We start from the raw sequence: 19109 nt of genomic DNA, 5'->3' as shown, positions 1-19109 counted from the left end.
TCCTTTTGGAGATCTAGTCCTTTCCGCTAAGTTGCAAATGGTTTCATGTCGTTTCTTCTCGTTGGTATTAGTTTCTTGTTGTTTCCTGTTGTTTCCCGTAAACGTGAACATTGTTCGTTGGCGGGAAGATCGTTTGATTTGAAGATAGATGTTGGAACATTACAATTTTGTCTCTTTTAGTGCATAGATAGATCTACGTTGTATTTTGATTCTTCGGTTTATATTGATTTTAAAATGGGAATTGGGAAAATTATGTACATACATCGTCATATTTCTAGAGTTTTTGCTAGATCTTCAAACAGAACGTAACTCGTTGCTATAGATTTATGATGACGATTTTGCAGTTATAGGATATCTGAAAAACCCCCGGAAGGAGCCTCTAAGATTTTCCAAATTTCTTGACAGCATTCAAAGCATTATTGAAATGGGTGAAAGACTGGATATGGTTTGTGAATGCGAGCAACCATATAATAATGATACCAGATATAGCATGTCAATTAGGTTTAAGCACATTCATATCGTTATAAAATTTTGTATTTAATTTACGAGAATATAACAGATTTGAAAATTTAATTGACTCTTCCAAGAGGCAGTTTGACAATATAAATCTTTCTGGACATGTTTTCAAATGCATGTTCAAGTCCCATCTTCATACGCTGCATAGAATTCCATGAAAAGCTTAGATGAAGATCAAAGGAATTTCTCAGGCAGCAGAATTTCTCTTCATATAATGTTGTATATCATTTCTTTGGGTTTTACAGAAAAACCCCATAGAGTGAGTACTTAGGCTCTTAAACCTCGAATTTACTTTAGTATAAAGGCCCCAAAACACTACTTTCAATTAGGGCCCCACACTGCTCCGCCACACCACTGCCCATATCCAAAACGTTTTCATTGTTTTGCAGCGGAAGACTTTCACACCTTTTGAGGCTATTGTCTGGGGGAAGGATATACACAATTTATTGGAATCTGGTTCTTTAGGGTTGCCTAAACAATAAAACTGCTAATGTAAAACATAAAACTAACGATTACAACTTACATCCCTGTCAACCAGCCCATCAATGAAAACAAACGTGGGGAAAAACTGATCGTAAAAATCATCATTTCGGTTTTCTATCAATGGTGGAGCCTTCTTATCGAAAATATTTCAGAATTCTCAAAGTTTGCATGGATAGTTTACCTACTTTTGCTACTTTTGATTAATTCCATTCTTAAAATGGAAATAATTCCTTTTTGAGGCTCTTGGGCAAATTCCCCCATTGCCCCCTTCCACCCCCCCCCCCCACACGGCGGTCCTGCCAGTGTCTCAAGTCTCCAATTCGTGGTTTTTTAACAAGGGTACGTACAAATAGAAGTTCTCTATTCACGTTTAATTTGCTTTTCTAGACGAAGATATGTGGTTAAAAAAGCAGCTTTGTAACACTTAGAAGAAGAATTTAGTGGTACCCCCCAAAGCTCTGCGATATAATATATTACGTACATGCGCAAATTCTTGAGGTAACTGGTAAACGTTTTATATATTAAATTAAATTACAATTGTTATGGAAAATTGAATAGGAAAAAAAACATGGAAAAAAACAAAGGGCTAATCCGATAGCTTAATGTGAAAGAATACTTTGATGGGTGCAGAGATGAAATACTAAAATTATTTATAGCAGAATTGACAGAAGGCAGGCCATTGGTAAAGAAAAATCATATCAAATGGAATGAAAGAGAGGACTCGAATACGAGGACCAAGGAAAATAATGGAAGAAAGATGGATGGGAAATTCCCTTTTGGTGAACGATCAAACCCGCTGCTCTATAAACATTTAAATTTGGAGAGCAAATCAATTCAGATTTTAACAAAATCAAATAAAAATTGAAGTTAAAGATAACAAACAATAATAATGAATCAAGGCATAAAGCAATGCAGAAATTTGATAAACTCGAGAGAGCTTTTTGAGACAATTTCTCATTTAAACGTCAAACTTTTTTTGCGAATTAGGCCAAGGATCAACAAACATTTCACTGCTTGGTTGGGTAATACATTTCTATAGTCTATTTCAAGGTTTTTTAACCAAAGACTAGAGCTTGCTCTCTAAGGCCATGCGAAACAAGCTATTGTAAAGTTGCTTAATAGCTATACTAACTTTACGCAACGTCATTCTGCGTCCTCCCCAGGCCCCTATATAATAACACGTTATAACAAGGTTTGGTTTTAACATGATAAGAAAAACGAGTTTGAGAGTTAGAGCAAGTTTATAATATGTAGTTTTAATATCGATTGTAACATGTTCTTTACGAGGTAGCCCTTCTGTAAGTTACAACATACGTGGTAACGGTTTTCGGTTTATATTAGAAACCGAAACTGAAAGTCTATTTGAATGAATTAAGTTTGATAGGTCATTGATTTGGCGATCTCATTTAGCTTTAGTATTTAGGTTGAATGTCTGAACAGCTGTTGCCTTTTCTAAAGCTCTAAAAAACGCAGAACACAACTCCATAAGCAGGGGGTGAAGTGTCATTGAAAGAATGTGGGGGTCACAGAAACGAGGGGATGAGCCAGGAGCTCAGTGGGAGTAGAATTTCAGGAGATGGCTAAAAGCAATTGTTGGCTTAAATTGGCTTTACAAGGTACATATCAGAAAACTTTAAACGAATTATTATTTTCGTGCTTCAGAAAGGAGAAAGCCACCCCTTCCCCTTCCCATTTCCAAGGAAGAAGAACCGCAGGATAGGCTCTCCGCCGGATTCTGTGAATCTTGCAATGAGTAATAATACGAAAAATATTCAGGAACAAAGCAATACGACGACGAGAATCCAATGTAACGAGATAAAATTTTAAAAATAAATTGAATATAAGGAATACTAATATTTCGCCCCGGCATACAGGGCTTCATCAGAGTAGATGAAACAAACGAGTGAATGAATTTGAAATGTGAGATGGTGATACCGGATTGGTGGATGTTGAATGGTGTGAATGCAGCGCAGTGGAGAAAAAATGGGATGCAAATTTACCCTTAAAAAATGATGGGTTTTAGGATTCATAAAAAAACCTCCAACAACTAGCGATATAAATATACAAAACAGTAAATAACTAAAACCCAATACTTGTGAAAGAAATATTACAGCTAAATGAGGTTGCATAAATGATGGTTTACGAAACGAATCGTTTATACAAAAAGCCACGAGCTTGTACAATATCCGAAAGATGCAATGAACCGTGGAATTCTTTTTCATTAGACATTTGATTGGCAGAAAGAGGACTATACACGTCATTTACTTCTAATATTGTGTAAGAACAACCTTTATCGGTGTAAATATTTCTTGTTACAAGTTGGTGTTAAATTAGCTATTTAGTAGCTATTTTTTTGCAAACTAACATTAAAAAAGAAGTAAAATCGGCAAACTTATGAAAAACTGTCAATGGTTGGTATGAAATACTGGTCGTTACTTTTACACCCTCCTCAATCATTGACAATAAATCATACCATTTAAAGGAATTGCAGCAATAAGAAATTGACCAAACGGCAATGGCCGGCTGGGTTGACCTGGTATCTTCTAATTAATGCGTAATCAACATCTATTTAAGCGACCTTTCCTTTAATTTTGTCACAGCTAAGAGTTTTTATGATAGCTCATTAATGACAAATTAAGACGGGAGAGGCAAATAAAAGCCTTCCAAAGTGAGACATATCGCCGAGGTATCAGTATTGATGCGAGTTAGTTTCAAGACTTGGTCAAAATGAGAGGAATGATTTTCGCATTAGATGTTGCCTTGGTTTGCCTAGTAGGGCTTGAAGGAATTTATGGTTTGACATGTTTGCGATGTGAAGAGCAGAAGTGCCCAGATGTACGATCGTTGGATTGCAAAGGTACGAGAAAACGATTACTTTTGAAATAATTGTTTCTTCATTTTTTAACATTATGTTGTTAACTTGACAATTTTATGGAAAGTTGTTGTGTATCGTCTCAATGAAAGCATTTAAAAATTTAAAGTAATTCAGTTTATTTTTTTCCAATCTTGTTAGAAAGATTGAAGCGTAACAAGTACGAAACGAAAGATTAGATATGTATAAGACAATATTGACCAACGAGCATATCATGGATGAGGAGAGTTGTGAAACTAAGGGGGGTAGGGGTTATGCTAAAAGCAAACAGAAGTTAATTCATTTTTGGCTTAAAGGCAGTTTGCGGATTATTACGGGACCTGTGTCCCCTCAACCCCTTGCTTCTGGGGTCCCTGGGAGACTTTAGTGGGGTTAGCAGTATAATGAACACGAAACCTGAACCCTTTTATGCATTAATAGGGAAGAGCTGCCCCTCAACAACCCTCCCTCCCCCCACAAAATGGTTAGATTGGCATTGGAAAAGGAACAATAGTTTACATTACAACTCGTGCTTCTTAAAAATTGTGAATAAATTATTCGCACCCCTAAGGCTATCGCTAAGAAGGGGCTCCTTTCCCTCAGGGTTAAGGCTCCTGTAACCACGGCTATGTTTTTAAAGATCTGAAGGCCGGCCGCTTACATAAGCAATTTTTTAACTTTAGTAACTTTGATTTCAGCAAAGAAACTTGTTAGGTACTTATGTCATTTGTCCAATTTTTTTCAGGGGGAACAACTCTTGACGCATGTGGTTGTTGTACAGTCTGCGCGAAAGTTGAAGGTGAGAAATGCGGGGGCCCATGGAATATTGGAGGAGTGTGCGATAAAGGGCTGGTCTGTAGTCCCAAGAGCAACATTGAAACCGGGCGATGTGTAAATCGTAAGTAATTCGCTGTTTGTATAATTCATGGCAGGGCAGACGTAGCAAGCAGAATATTTTAGAAGTGGCACAATAAAAATGTTCGAAATATTTAAATTACAGAAAATACAGAAAAGCCTAGTTATGCAATACTTCAGTTCCGTTGCAAACCATTTCTAAACGAGAAATTTCCATTATCAAATATAAATGAATATAACTTAACCTCAACCTAATTATATTTTCATTTTTTGGAATGAGAAGATGAGAAATGTTTCAGCAAAAATGGGTGGCAATTTCCCTCTCAAGAAGACACCCTATACAATCGATATGTACTTTGGTTGTGTAACCTTGGCAATATATCGGAAGGTATTAATGATTACTGCCAGCGTTGTTAGGCGTTCTACGGGCTAAAGGAAGTCAAATTAATAAAGAAGTTGAAACAATCCGCCATAAAATGGCCCTTGCAGTTGTATTTTAGAAAAGTATAAAGCAATGGGGCAGAAGGGCCCCCTCGACCTGTTTTTGATTCAGATTAAATTAAAATGATGTTATTTCTTTATAGCAAACGGAGGAGGCAAACGACTGCCAAGATGCAAAGCTGTCCGTAAATACTCTAGTTTCAGAAAATCTGGGTACAGACGCTGTCTCAGAAGAAGGACAGTTTTCTGCAATAAGTGCTGTGAAAGGTATGTTTGTTCGATCGTTGCAGTTATGAATTTTGCTCTAAAATTTAATTGATGAATAAATAAGCTTAGGTTAAATCTCGTGCACCTTTGGTGGATATACTTCTGTATTATCTTAAAATCCCTGGAAATCCTAAATTGTTTTCGTGGAAACCTCGTACGCTTTTCGCAAGATTGAATTACCCCTCAGTTTATTTTCTATTGCTAGCGTTTCTGATCGGCCAATTTCGACCCACGACTGGGTAGATATATTTCCTAGCGTAGAGTTTTCGATCTATGTTCTGACATGAAATACTCTGAAAGTGTCAGAGGAAAAGCTTAAAGACTCATTGTTAACAATGAGCCATTGCGCTACGCAAGCATCCCATAATGCATTTTTAGTCTGTCTGGAATCAATTTTGATTAATCCGTAGAAAATTACTGCCATTGATTGGACCGTCGCCACGCTCGCAAAGGCCCATTGTTAGCAATGAGTCTTTAAGTATGATTCAAAATGTTTGCTTTTTTCGAAGCTGTTTATGATAAAAATTCTGAATTTCACTTGTCTCCTAGATCTAAGGATGCTTGCAATCTATATTACAAGCTCCTCCTTTTCACTACAATCTCCTGTAGTTAATGAATTCTGTAGCAGCTGCCGTTTTGGAATGGGAAGATTTCTTTTGCAAGTGTTTTATTCAACATGTCCGGAGTAATCAAAACTTTGTTTTAGCAAAAATCATTCGGTAGACCAGGCCCCATATTTGAACTACATAAACTTATTAACAAAACCGGCGTTGTTGGAAAATATTTCGACACGAATGTCAAAGCAAAAAATCAGAAATGAAGAGGAAAATAAATGTGATTGGAAGCATCAAGCTGACCATTTACAAATACGAGTTAATTCTTCGAAGTTTCGTTGAAAAAGAATTGTTCATGTGCCCCACCTATTTATCATTAAGACTGATTGTTTATGGGCCATGAAAACTGTAAAAAGTGAAACAGTTCGGTAGATTAGTCTTTTATTGTTATCAATTCATTACAGGTGTTGTGAACATTCTACGACCTGCAATCCTGATGTTTATAACTACATTCCACGCAATCGTTGTCGAAGGCAGGAAAGACTTCATGTTCCAAGAAGACTTCAGTTAGGAGATGAGGAAAATGACGAAAATGAAGTGGACCTACCAGAAGAAGATATTAAAATGTAGAATGGACGCTAATTTACATATGAGTTAGACGTTTTGATTAAACCTAACAAGTTTCTTTCAATATAAATGCCTTCTTGAAGGACTCTGTTATTCTACTCAACTAAGAAATGGATTATTCTACTGTCAGCAAACATTGGATCTTCCTTTAATCAGTAAAAGGGCATTTGAAAAAAATTCCCAGCTTCTACTAGTTTTTTGTCTTTCATTTTATTTCGATCTTCTGTAGGCACCTTGAGAGGCTAACTTCTGGTTTAAGAAATTTTGTACAAATTTTGTGAGAAATGTCATCATTTTGGGAGAAATGTCGTTAAATAAAAAGAAACTTCGCAAGAATCTCTTTTATAATTACCAAAGGCCGATGTCAAGGGCACTTTGGTGCCTCATGCTCCTCCAAGGAAAGGGTAAGAGGGGTGGTTGCCCACCGCCCCCTTCTCCGGCGTCCCTTCAAGAAAGGCAGTGCAATTTACCACCTTTTTTAACGATTCTGCCAATCCTGACTTAGTACTTCAATTCAAATATCTGCGGCTTAGAAACACAAAAGTCAATGGCATGGTTCCTCTTCTTACTAAAGCGATTAAAGCAAATTTCATAATCATCAAGTTATGTTGATAAACTCAAGATTTCTTCTCAAGATCTTAATTTTCAGATTCTCCAAAAGAGAGCTTCTTTTCAAGTGAGAAAAACCTAATGGCAAGCAGCTTTGATGGTTTTCAACTTGATTGTGAAAAAATTCTATTGGCAAGCAAAATGTTGAGATATAGGGTGAATAGCAACCGTGCAGTAAATACTCATTGACAAAAAATTGTTGACATTTGTTTTCAGTCAACCACTATCCCCCTCCCCTGCTCCCCCTCCCCTACTCCCCCTCTCCCACTCTCCCCATCCCCTACCAGTTTAATGCTTTATTCTTAGAAGTAGCCATCTGAAAATAAAAAAGTCGTTTTGCAGCAGGGAAATTTTACAAAATAAGTTAAAACAAACCTACATATGGACTGAAATGTTTGAATCAATAAACTTATGTAGAACAGTTTTTTCTGGCACTGCAGAACCCCTCATCTTGACAAATCTCAATGCACAAATCTCCTTCTGTTGCAATTTCATGTCATTGTTATCAGTAAACAGTTGGTTGGAACATCAGCTGAAGATATCTCTAAAGTAGATGTCTTCTTGCTCACTGCAAAACGTTTATCCAAACAACATCTTCATACAGGACACCTCAACAATTGTCTTTGTTGAGGCATACTCACAATCCTTGCAATCAAACTCTTTGCTGCAGCATTTCTCTTATGCTGTTCTCCTGTTCTTTAACACTTTTTTGTAGGTATTCCTTGTTTGCCTTTGAAAAACAACATATATATAAATATGATTGATTAAAATGCTTCTAGCATAAACTCATGTTGGCAGTGAGGCTGATACAAAAGCATGGCACCTGTTGCTCAAATTCTGTTAGAAGGGAAATAGGTCACCGATAACTTGCGGCTGCAGATCTAAGCATCTGATGCCAAAAAATATATATTTGGCTCACAAAGCTATGGCAAATTTGCCAGCTGCAATCACTGTGCATTTCAAGAAATATACAGTTAAAATATTCTCAAGGAGAAAAAGCAATTCTTAATATAAAAATGTTGACTTTCCCTCAGTTTAAAGAGACTAATGATTCAAAAACCTATTTCAAATAAACAAAAAATACATAAGTTTTTGGTACCTCAAAATTTAAACAAAAATAATGACCACATTTTAAAAGCAATTCTGTATTTTACATATTAGAAAAAAATTGGTATAATGACAATCTAGAATGTTTTCATAGCTAGTTCAGCCATTTTCTAAACTGTGAAAGATGGCTGATAAAAACAAAAAAATGACTTTAGTGGAAATGTAAGAAGCAGTATTTTATCTTTATTTTCTAGAATCAAAATAACCTACCAGTAGTACAAACCTTAAATTCAAAATAGATCTAAAAACGCCTTCATAAAAGCCTTCAGAGCCAAAGAGAAATATCACAAATAGCTTTTTCACTTGAGTACAAAAAACATTTTAAACTTTCTAAATCTCCTAAGTTGGCACTTTAACAAGTCTTTACCTCTATGCCTTTGATCTTATCTTCAGCATGTTTTACTCGGTTTTCCAAGTTTTTTTTAACTTCTTTTGTTGATCTCAAAATAAACCTAAAAAAATAATATTAATATAACAAGAATCGATGTAGTGAAGTAGCAGTCTGGAGCTTCTCAGGGCAACCCCAGATTTGAGAAAACATTCGAAAGGTGTCCTGCATGTGAAAAGTGCCAGAGTGCACTTATAATTCAGAATTGTCACTATTTATACTGATTGGCTCTGTCTGGAAAGTTATCAACCAAGTCTTAAAGACCAAATATGGGGTATCAGCAAATCAGATAGTAGCTTTTGATTGAGAAGATCAAGCCTTTACCAACTTTGAAAAGGAATGTTTTGGTATGCAGCAACTCTGCTTTGATATGAAGAACAGGATGGTTCAGAGTCGCTACTTAATTTTCAGATATTACCACACAGGGAAAGTGACAACTTCGTACCACAGTAGGAATCAATTGCTGTCATTATGAAATGTATTTCTGGTGGTTGGAAATTGTTTTTGGCAACAGAAAATTAGTGAGAAACTGGTAGTTTACTGGCAGTTCATTGGCAGCTACTAGAGTACTTTTATTCATAAACTTTTATCTATATTCAAATATATCTTCCAATTAAAAACTTTTTATCTTATAAACCAATTAAACTCACATTCTGCCAACAGACTCATAAGCCTTGGTTTCTTCTGGAAGTTGCGTCACTTCATATTCTGTTAGCTGGGCATGTTGAATACTTCTTTTCAGTTGGATAATCTGCGCTTCAGCTACTTTTACTTGAGCTGTTGTTGTTATAACTTTGGCTTGTAATTCTTGGAATGCCTGCATCAAACAAAAACATGCCAACAATCTAGTCAAATGATTGTAAAGGTACATTTTTAATTGCAACTATGACTTTCAAGTAAAAGTTATGAGTAAAATTTGGAAAATATTGATATAAAGTAGTATGGTGTATCCTAGATCATAGAGCTAAGTTTCTGGGAATATTTGCAAGGGTGCAACTGATGGGATGCATGGCTCTAAACAAACAAAAAAGAAACAAGAAGTAAATGTTTCTTTTAACTGATATCTAAAGCATAAAACATTAATTTCCAATCTTTAAAAGTAAATAGTCCAGGCCAGTCTGAACCTGTTTGTTCATGAGTTCTTGGAAATTCAAACAAAATAACTGGGGAAGAAATGAGTGCATTTGTGAGTAACTCTCATATTGATCTTGTTTTGTCACCTTTTCCTTTCAGAGAGGTTCAATGATTTAAAGCCCACATTTGATTCAATGATTAAAGTCTGCATACTGAATCCTTTGTCTATTGCCTCTTTGCTGAAGCCATTTTAAAAGTAGAATGAACAAAAACAATAGTTTGCCTCATTTCAATATGAAGGTTTGGGAGTATTCCTGTGAACCGTTTGCAAGTGTAAATTGATGATTTGGGGGGGGCCTATAAATCAAACAAAAAGGACAGAATCAAACAGAAAGCTCAAAATTTTGGGGATTGCAACTGCCGTCATTCAATCTCTGGAATACACTTTAACAAGCAGTGTGTCTCATTCCTATGAGGGTCTAGTGCCTGAGGTTCTAGCTTTCAGGTAAATGATTTGATTGGCTAAAATCATGTAAAACTTCATTCTCTTAACTTCTCTTAACAACTTCTCTTAATCACCAGAACTCCACCTTAAAAGCAAATCTTTCACCACAAAACTTGTGACAAGAAACCTCAAGGACCAAAGACAGAAAAATTTTGCTCCTGCAATAAAATAGTATTACTGGATATAACAGTAAAAAATGGTCAGATCAAGATTTTTTGTGCATTTTTGTGCACATAGAAATGCAAAGTCTTTTGAGGAACAAATTAATGCCATGAGAATGCATTCCCTGTGCATACCTAAATCAGACCTGCCAAGTTTCAGTTTTGAAAATGAGTGTGTTTTTTGAAAAGGAAGATTGGCATGGGCAGGCCTTAATCGATCTAGAACTTATCCTGACTGCCACACAGGCAAAACAGGGTCACAGGGCATAACCCCAGAAACTTTGACATTGCCAGGCCCTCTAGCTCTTCAGAAACACCTTTTTGAGCAGGGAATGCAGAAGTGGCAGGGGATTAAGGGGGCTTTATTTTATTAAGTTTAAGTTTTTATTGGGGATTAAGGGGATTAAGGGGGCTTTATTCACTATTATATTAAGTTTTTATTGAGAGAGAATCTATTACAGTACATGATCATGAAATAATTTGAGTTGGTGCACTTGCACTGCAAAAATGATTGCAAAAGCGCACAGCCCTGTGGACCAGGAATGCAGAGAAAGGAATGTAACAGGTATCCCAAATATCACTCTGACCTCTCTGATTGCAAATTAAGATAGATTATCCTCCCCCTGTACATCTCAGATAAAGTTACAATGTGTAATTGTCGCAATAGAGCTAACCTGCTATTTGTGTAGGCTTGCCAATAAATGTAACATCACTTAACCTGTGCAAATTTGCTGTTATCTAGTCATCATATTATCTAGTTGTTGTTATTGTGCTAACATTGTGCTAACATGGCATGGGTGTAATTCATGTAAATTTTGCTGGAGATATCCAGCATAGACTCCATAATAAAGTTCTGGTTACAAGAAAAAGACAGAAAAAAAACTCTTTGAAAACCCCCAGGGGGGGTTACTCCCATTATGGCCTAACAGGGGGGGTCTTGTCAGGATCAATGAGGGCCAATACTAAAATTTTAAAGAATTACCCTCAAATATTAGTATTTTTTGACAATAACCCTCAAATATTAGTATTTTTTGATAATAACCCTCAAATGGTAGCATAAGGACGAAAAATATGTCATTGGTAGCATACATTTCTTTGTACGTGTCTGGTCCTTCTTTGACAAAATTCTTCGCCAGTGACTGGCATTGATTCAGGAAAGATAAAACCTTGTTCATTGTCTATAAAAAACCGCAAGCTAAACTAAGCTGTTGTGCTATTATCGAGACTGGGCCATTTGGTAGTCATTTGGTAAGACCCTCAAATCGACTGGACCTTCTGTCAGGCTTTAATGGGAGTACCCTCTCTGGGTGAAAGCCTTGCTATCTGCAAATTTTAATTTTATTGGCTAGCACAGAAAAAATTCTTTACTGCCTCAGCTGTCTGTTTAGAGGCAGTGTATGACTGTGTAGTATGCCCTTTTTTTATAAGGAACCACTTTATGAGGAAACTACATGCAGAGGGCTGAAATATTTAAGGAGCTTATACTACTAAAACGAAATCCCTAAGGAACTTTTTGATTGGAAAAATTTTTTTATAACTGCAAGCATCAAGAACTAAAAAGCCAGTTCCATTCATTTGCAGCCAATACTCGCATAGATTGTTTGCTATTTGTGTGTCAAGTGCTTCTTTGAGAAATTTCCCCATATGCTGTTTCTCCCCTCTCTCTATCAAGTGTCAAGGCTTATTGTAGTTAAAACACTGAAAGTGAGATTTTCCTTATACATAGCCTTCTTTGTGTTTTTGCTCCTGAGTTCTAGCCACAAGCAAAATTCAAAATTTTGATGTTTTTCCTGTTTCTGTACTATTTTTATGGCACTTGATATGCAGTGAAATTAAGGAACTGTTGAGGAACTTTTGGTACTACAGTTTGATGATTCGAGGTCTATGAATAAGGAACTTTTGGAATTAGTCCTTGAGGTAGGTTTCTTATAAAGAAAGCGTTTACTTAGAAACAAATGTTGTTGCCAAAAAGGGTGATTAATTGTTTCTAACATGCATTGTATCAAAAGTGATAGTTAAGAATCTAGCCGAAAGGGCAATTGGAGTTGCAATTGGGAAAAGTAAGTGGGAGACTTGTTACTAGATTTAAAAAATCTAGATATCCAACAAGAAATCAGTGTCAAAATCTAGCTTGTTTCTAAATTTCTGTATTTCTAGATATCTATCTCGATATCTAGATTTCTAAAGGCTGCACAAACAGCTGCACAGACTGTTGGAACGAATTCCCATTTAAAATCAAAATGAGCTCCATGTATAGCCAATTTCAAAAGAAAACTCAAGGCCAGTAAATTATGAAGCTGTGCCAAAGGTTCTAGATCTTAATGCTAACGCCAAAAAGTTTTTATTTCATTTTATCATATTTTAACACAGATAGGGTTAGGGAGGGGCGTAGTTCCACGTGACATTAACACAAATTGCCCTTCAAAAGGCTAAAAAATTATACATGAAACACACAAGATAAACAGTTAGTGAAGTTGCTCAAAACTAATATTAGTATAAAAGGCGAATTGAGATAAACTACAGGTAATTCTCGTCATACCTTCCTCAGCTCTTCGTCGAAGGACGCCATTTTGGTGAAGAGGCGAATTCGGAAACGAGGTAGAATATGGTTCAAATGAGGTTCCATTTCATCTGCCTCAAGTGGTGATAACTGGAGTTATTATTAGGCGATATATTTTTTTAATTTTGCGTTAAAAATGTTATCAAGGCGTTTCTTCGGAGTAAAGGAAGCATGCCAATGCATACTTTTTCTGAAATATTCAAAAATATTTACTCATGCATCACTCCGGATAGTTAATTTTGGTGCTAGAAGAATGTCAACTTGGAGAGATGAAATTCATGGTTCTGAGGTGCTCTTCCAGCATAAGATGGAAGTACCTGTAAGGGGACTAATTCATTTGACAAGTGGATGCAACACGATATTAAAGAGCAAATACAACGAAGACGAGCCTGACAGAAAAGACGCTATAATTACAATCTATGGGAAAGAAGGACATGGTAGAAGTATTGAAGAGCTAAGGAAAATTGTGGAGAAAGTCAATAACTTCAGAAACATTATTCGATACAAATTTACTGGATATCCACCAATATTAAGGGTAAAGAAGACTTGGCAGTGATGAAATCTGTTTCAGTTGTTAATATTTTCCATGAATTCTGTGTAAAGAGAGTAAGAATGTATGTTGAGAAGGTCATGTGACATTTTAAAGTGCAAGACCCTGCTGTATACGCTATGCTATGAAAATCATTGAAAATTAAAAACTTGAAAATGAAGGAAATCGAAAGAAAAATATCCATGTACAAAATTTAACACAACAAAATGAGAGAAGACTGTGTGGTACTCACCATGACAAGCAATCATCCTACCCTGTCAATTGAAATGTGGAGGTTTTGCCAATGTGAATCAATAGAAGCCACAGATGATTTTTCAATTCAGGAATATCAGACTGCTATTAAAGGTCTCCAACGACAGGGGGAGACACTTCTGCGAAACAACAGAGAGCTTTTCTCAAAATCTATTTTTGGGTCTGTGCTTTGTTTTGCCCCCTCCCCTACCTTCCAACTTGTCTTGGAGCCCTTGTTCTTTCATAGATATTCCATAGATCTTTCATAATTCTTTCATAATTTCATAAATATTCATTAATAGCCCTCCAAAGATCTTCAAATGCCACTCCATGATGGTTGTAATCATCTCAATGTTTTAACAACCCATTTTGTCAATGATAATAAAGTACAACTTCCCTGTCTGCAAGAAGCAGTTGATCCAATTTTATTGCTGTTCAACATGGTCACATTTCATGCATTCATAAATCTGATATTCATTTTTCTTGTTTATTTGACATATAATTTTTGGTTTCAGGTTGATTTTCCGTATCTTAAAAAGTACAAAGAGGAGCTGAACAATTGCACAGCACTGGTGGTTGAAGTACCTTATGAATATCAGATAGTTGCCCAAGTTAAAGGGGAAGCAAGTATCTACATGAAAGATTTTGAAAATGAGTATACATCTGGTATGTTATGAATTACAATTACTATTTCCTGGTTTCTTAGATGTCTAACGAGTTCAACAACAAGTTCAAAATTTTTACTTTTGAAACTCTATACTATAAACATAATATGAAAAGATACTATCTTTCCAGTGTTGTTTCAAGTGGAAGTCAACCTCTCGTTTCATTATTTTTTTGATTGACACTTGTTTAAAAAAAATTAACCATTTTATTCCCATAAAAATTGCAAAAGTATCTACAAATTTACAGTAAAGATATTTGGAATGAAATGACTAGATATATACTGTAAAAGCTCTTTTAACCCCCCCCCCTCTCTCTCTTAAGCCCCCCTGTCTATTACGTCCCTCCTTATCAAGCAAAAACTTCCTTATAAGCCCCCACTCTCTATTAAGCCCCCCCCCCTTTAGCTTTTGTTGTTAAACGAGAAAAGCATGCACATTTAGTGGGTCTCTTGACAGGTTTGATGATAATAAGATCATGTGCATTGAATACGGCCCATACAAAGACTTACTTTTGTACCTAAGAAGTCAGTTGAAATTTGTTTAGAAGATGTCCCAGGGTTATCAATTGATCCAGGTGATTCTGATGGAGATGAGGACCTTATAAGTGATAAATTAGACTTTCAAAGCTGCTAGGGAAGTTTTCTGACAAAATTTGTAAGACATTTTATAACAACAAAATAGACAAGGGCATTTTTAAAACATTTTTTACTTCAAACTTTTAAAAAGTCCCCCTCTCTTTTAAGCCCCCTTTCTAGGACTGAACAAATAAATAAGCCTCCCGTGGCTTAATGGTGCTTTTACAGTTTGTAACATACATCGATTGTATTGACAAAAGAGAAAATTTCTTTGCCATATCCTTGTAATTAATTTCTTCTCTCTATGATTAAAACCTTTCTTAATAAACAATAATTAATCTCTAATGGTACTTTGATAGGATATGCTGACTTAGGAAATATTGAGCTGAGCAAAATCAAGACAGTCTATGCTGAATGTTTCTCTGGTGGTGATATTGTCTGCAGAGATTCGATCCACGGAAGTGGGCATTTCTGGACAATGTTAGATGGGGGTATCTACATGAAAAAGCTGCAAGGAATAAATTTCGCCTTGAATTCGATGAATGGAGATATTAAAACAGAAACGGTTTATTGTGACGATGTTGTTTACACAAATGAGCAAGGAGATGTGATAACTGGCCTTGTGCAATCAAGTGAGTGTTGAAATTGTATTTTGCTGTTGTGCATTGAATTGTGCAAGGAAACTGGGGTGATAATGCCCTTTTTTTCAGAAACGGCTGTGAGGTCAAGTGCCTTTTTGCAGCTAATAATAGATTGCAACTTTTTTGACTATATGTGTACCCACTTTAAATTTCTATCGAAAAAGTCTTGTTTTAAAACTGGATGTGTGCAAAAGGGGAATGGTCGAGTTTCGAGTATGGGACGTCTAAGTTGAAATTAAAAAGTTGGAACGCTTCACGAATTTGCGTGTCATCCTTGCGCCAGGGGCCATGCTAATCTTCTCTGTATCGTTCCAATTTTAGTATATGTGCCGCCGAAGCGGACACGTAAAGTATAATACACCTTGTACTAACTTTACCGTGAGGATTCAATGTTTGATACTCTTATGGGTTTATTTTTGCGCATGCGTATTGTGCTTTTAATCTACATCCGGGGAGTTAAGAGTTTGTAGCTCTGCAATTTTATCAAGAGCCAATGAATTCAGTATCGATCGCTTCTTTAACAGAAACGGAATCAAATTTGAAGGTAGAGAGGCTCATTCTACTTGGGGATGCTCGTTACATCGACTATCGGGGCCTTTTCTAACAAACTAACCAGGGGGGCAATTGCCTCTGCAGCCCCAGTGGCTTCCCATTGTTTTAAACAATAGGCTATTGTCCTCCTCCTCTTTATATAAACAAAGGTTTGCCCCTACAGCTAATTTCCCTTGGAAAGGCTATGTCAACTGTTGTATAGCGGTAAGAGCGCTAATCGAAAGATGGCGCTCCTTCGAGGATTTAAGGTACCTAAATCCTTCCTATACTTGTATTCTAAAAAATATTCTAAAGAATTTGTCAGAAGACTTGCATAATTCAAGGTCATTTGATTGTCAGGACGTTTTCGTTGTCATCCATTGTCAGTTGAAGTTGTTTGGCCTTGTTTTTAGCTGGATGTCACGTGGAAACTGAAAATGGCAACCTGAAAATCGACTCTGTATCATGTGATAACTTGGTTGGAAGAATTTTCAAGAAAGGGACAATGGATTTTGTGGTAGAAAAAACCAAGGACATGTATATCTATCACGGGGAAGGAGGTAATTTCTACTCTTTTTATATCGCAGCAAATTTGTTCCTGTGTGGTTGTCTCAACTTTCCAAAAGTTCCAAAGTTATAACATCAAAAACATCTTGTTTCATAGTTTTTAATTGAAACGCCTTTTATCATGCAAAATCAGCCTAATGTGTTATTGTTTGGCTACATAAAGACCAAATAGATATGATCACATATGCACAGGCCCTTTTCCGGTCACATCGTTGTAATTTGGCCTTTTTCTTAATATATGAACCTGGCCAAAACAATAAAAGTCCATTAGTAAAGCTGGGTTTTTCATTCTCTATGTCTCAACCAATTTCCTACATATTTAAACTGGTTTTGTACTTCTAGAGGAATTTGAATGTGTTCTTTCAGGTTAAGCGGTTAAGTGTCCAAATTTCGAAAATTACATCATATTTTTTATTACATCAGACTTCACAGCTCTTTTAATAATTTAGTGTTGATTTTTGGCTACTTTAGTGATTGTTTCCATTTCAGATAGCTTTTTCAAATATATCTATTCTTTAATTAAAAGCATTGTTAATTGTTTTTCTGTTGTTTTAATGGGACTTAAGACCAATGGACAGCTGCTAATTTCTAGTGTTTGTCGATTTGTCATAAAAACTTCTTGTGCAACAAACATTTCATACAAATAACCTTTTCTAGCAATAAACGTTTTTGAAAGAGCCTCCTTTTAACCTCGTCTATTTTGTACCCTCCTTTTTAATCTTTCCATAGCTTTTTCGTGGGATTTCGTTTATTCCTTCCACCTCACCTGAAATCCACCACAGCCTAATGTCTCAACTCTTTTAATTTTAGGTGATGTGAATCTAAAAATTGGACCATCTGTAGAGATGGAAATGGAAGTCCAGTCTAAATCTTCATCGGTTTCTTCGCAAATTGACTTCAAACAATTAGAGAAATACAATGATCCCGTTAATAAGTACATGGTCACAAAGGGGACTCGTGGTGCGCCTACAAAAAAATGGTTGATTGAAAATCATCATGGACACGTTGCTATCGATCAAGGCAATTGGATGGATAGCTTGAGACTTAAAATACCAAACCTAAATCCTTGATGATTGCTAGTGTAGAAAGTATTCTTTAGGTTCCGTGGAGATTGTATTGAATGTATTTATATTGTGACTCGTCTTTTAACTTCGCTCTGCTTTTTGCTCGTTTTACTTACGTATTCATCAATCTAAATGATTGGGTTGGATATGATGTTTTTGAAAGAGTTAGAAGGGTTAATTCTTTCAAGAATATCGTATCTGATTCAGTAGGTAATGAATTGAAAGTTTCAGTCAAAAGCTCATGATTTTCAAAGTTAGCTCATAATTTTCTGCACCTATCTAAGTAATATTTGAAGATGGAACGTACATTGTTGAATCAAAAGATCTTGGCATTATGTTATTGAATATAAAGAAAGTATGGCTACAAAAAATTTGTCAGGGAGGTAAGGCCCACTGAACTTTAGAATCCAATCATCAACAAACAAGATTCATTCACATAACACGAGGCAAGCAAAAAGCAAGAAAGCAAAGAAAATTATAACTTATAACCTTCTTCATTTCCTAAATGTAAATGACAGAAGTTCAAATGCACACATTTCTAAGAAAGCGGTACAAACAACGATTTAAAAAGAAGCAACAAAAGTTGACTAAAGAGAGAAAGCTCACAAAACGTTTTTAATGGAATGGAATTACAGGCTCAAAACGTATTTATCATATGTGAATTTTAACATCTACTACGATAACGCAAATCAAAAGTACAACAACTGCACGGTGCATTTACGCAATCAAACTATTTTACTAAAATACATACCAACATGGTATACTACATTAATTCTCTAAAATTTCCCTTCCAAAAATGAAGTGCCCTAATAATTCAGTTTAATCTTGATATAAGGGACTTTGATGGGCCCAATCAAAGTAATTTGTGTCCAGTGACTTTTTATTATGTCAGATTTAAGATATATATTGTGGATCAAAACGTAGTTATACAAGTGTTTTATTATTCAGTGATGTTTTGGTTACGATATTCTGTTACGAGATGGTTCGTATTTTCTCTTAACATAATCTTAAGATGAAAATTACTTCGTTAAATCGATAATTCTTTCATCTTAAGCTAAGTGTAAGGATAAGCTGAAGAGACCAGATGTTTAGTTGTATAAAACGGTAAGTTCCACTGAATAAACCAAAATATGTGGTACGATATCCGCATTGTTTCGCTACAAGATTTTGTTAAAGTTTTCGAAAATGTATTTGATACAGGCTTGCTAATATCAAATATCGATCTAGTATAGGAAAACAGAACAACATACATGATAGATAACACAAGAAGTAGTAATCATCCATCAG

General features: G+C 35.7%; 3 protein-coding genes and 1 non-coding gene across 4 annotated transcripts; 2 read left to right on the top strand and 2 right to left on the bottom strand.

Annotated features, from left to right (window-relative positions):
* The first annotated feature begins 10 nt into the window (after positions 1-10).
* LOC135680892 (cysteine-rich motor neuron 1 protein) lies at positions 11-6787 on the top strand. Its single transcript, XM_065195109.2, has 4 exons — positions 11-3856; positions 4596-4748; positions 5290-5413; positions 6432-6787. Exons 1-4 carry the CDS (start codon positions 3727-3729, stop codon positions 6595-6597), a joined length of 573 nt encoding a protein of 190 aa, XP_065051181.1. The 5' UTR covers positions 11-3726; the 3' UTR covers positions 6598-6787.
* Positions 6788-7537: 750 nt separating this feature from the next.
* LOC135681090 (prefoldin subunit 1) lies at positions 7538-13051 on the bottom strand. Its single transcript, XM_065195386.2, has 4 exons — positions 12978-13051; positions 9349-9515; positions 8678-8762; positions 7538-7933 (listed from the first exon to the last, which is right to left on the bottom strand). Exons 1-4 carry the CDS (start codon positions 13005-13007, stop codon positions 7856-7858), a joined length of 360 nt encoding a protein of 119 aa, XP_065051458.2. The 5' UTR covers positions 13008-13051; the 3' UTR covers positions 7538-7855.
* Positions 13045-19001, top strand: LOC135681089 (uncharacterized). The gene is made up of 5 exons (XM_065195385.2): positions 13045-13533; positions 14295-14445; positions 15379-15651; positions 16605-16751; positions 17569-19001. The coding sequence occupies exons 1-5, from the start codon at positions 13135-13137 to the stop codon at positions 17826-17828; spliced, it is 1230 nt and encodes a 409-aa protein (XP_065051457.2). The 5' UTR covers positions 13045-13134; the 3' UTR covers positions 17829-19001.
* Positions 15898-16005, bottom strand: LOC135681098 (U6 spliceosomal RNA). The gene has a single exon (XR_010515577.2). It is a non-coding gene; the product is annotated as a U6 spliceosomal RNA (small nuclear RNA).
* Positions 19002-19109: the final 108 nt, after the last annotated feature.

Source organism: Rhopilema esculentum, chromosome 18 (assembly GCF_057945365.1).
Source record: "Rhopilema esculentum isolate cy_ngs chromosome 18, ASM5794536v1, whole genome shotgun sequence".
Classification (NCBI taxonomy): Eukaryota; Metazoa; Cnidaria; class Scyphozoa; order Rhizostomeae; family Rhizostomatidae; genus Rhopilema; species Rhopilema esculentum.
Note: the sequence above shows the minus strand (reverse complement) of the source record. Positions and strands in the feature narration are given on the sequence as shown.

Coding starts and splice junctions, on each gene's coding strand:
- LOC135680892 (XM_065195109.2), top strand. CDS start 3,727: ATGAGAGGAATGATTTTCGCATTAGATGTTGCCTTGGTTTGCCTAGTA. Junction 4,749..5,289: donor AACCGGGCGATGTGTAAATC/GTAAGTAATTCG, acceptor ATTTCTTTATAG/CAAACGGAGGAGGCAAACGA. Junction 5,414..6,431: donor TGCAATAAGTGCTGTGAAAG/GTATGTTTGTTC, acceptor AATTCATTACAG/GTGTTGTGAACATTCTACGA.
- LOC135681090 (XM_065195386.2), bottom strand. CDS start 13,007: ATGGCGTCCTTCGACGAAGAGCTGAGGAAG. Junction 9,516..12,977: donor TCGACGAAGAGCTGAGGAAG/GTATGACGAGAA, acceptor TGTTTGATGCAG/GCATTCCAAGAATTACAAGC. Junction 8,763..9,348: donor TATGAGTCTGTTGGCAGAAT/GTGAGTTTAATT, acceptor TTATTTTTTTAG/GTTTATTTTGAGATCAACAA.
- LOC135681089 (XM_065195385.2), top strand. CDS start 13,135: ATGTTATCAAGGCGTTTCTTCGGAGTAAAGGAAGCATGCCAATGCATA. Junction 13,534..14,294: donor GATATCCACCAATATTAAGG/GTAAAGAAGACT, acceptor TTTTGGTTTCAG/GTTGATTTTCCGTATCTTAA. Junction 16,752..17,568: donor TATCTATCACGGGGAAGGAG/GTAATTTCTACT, acceptor TTTTAATTTTAG/GTGATGTGAATCTAAAAATT.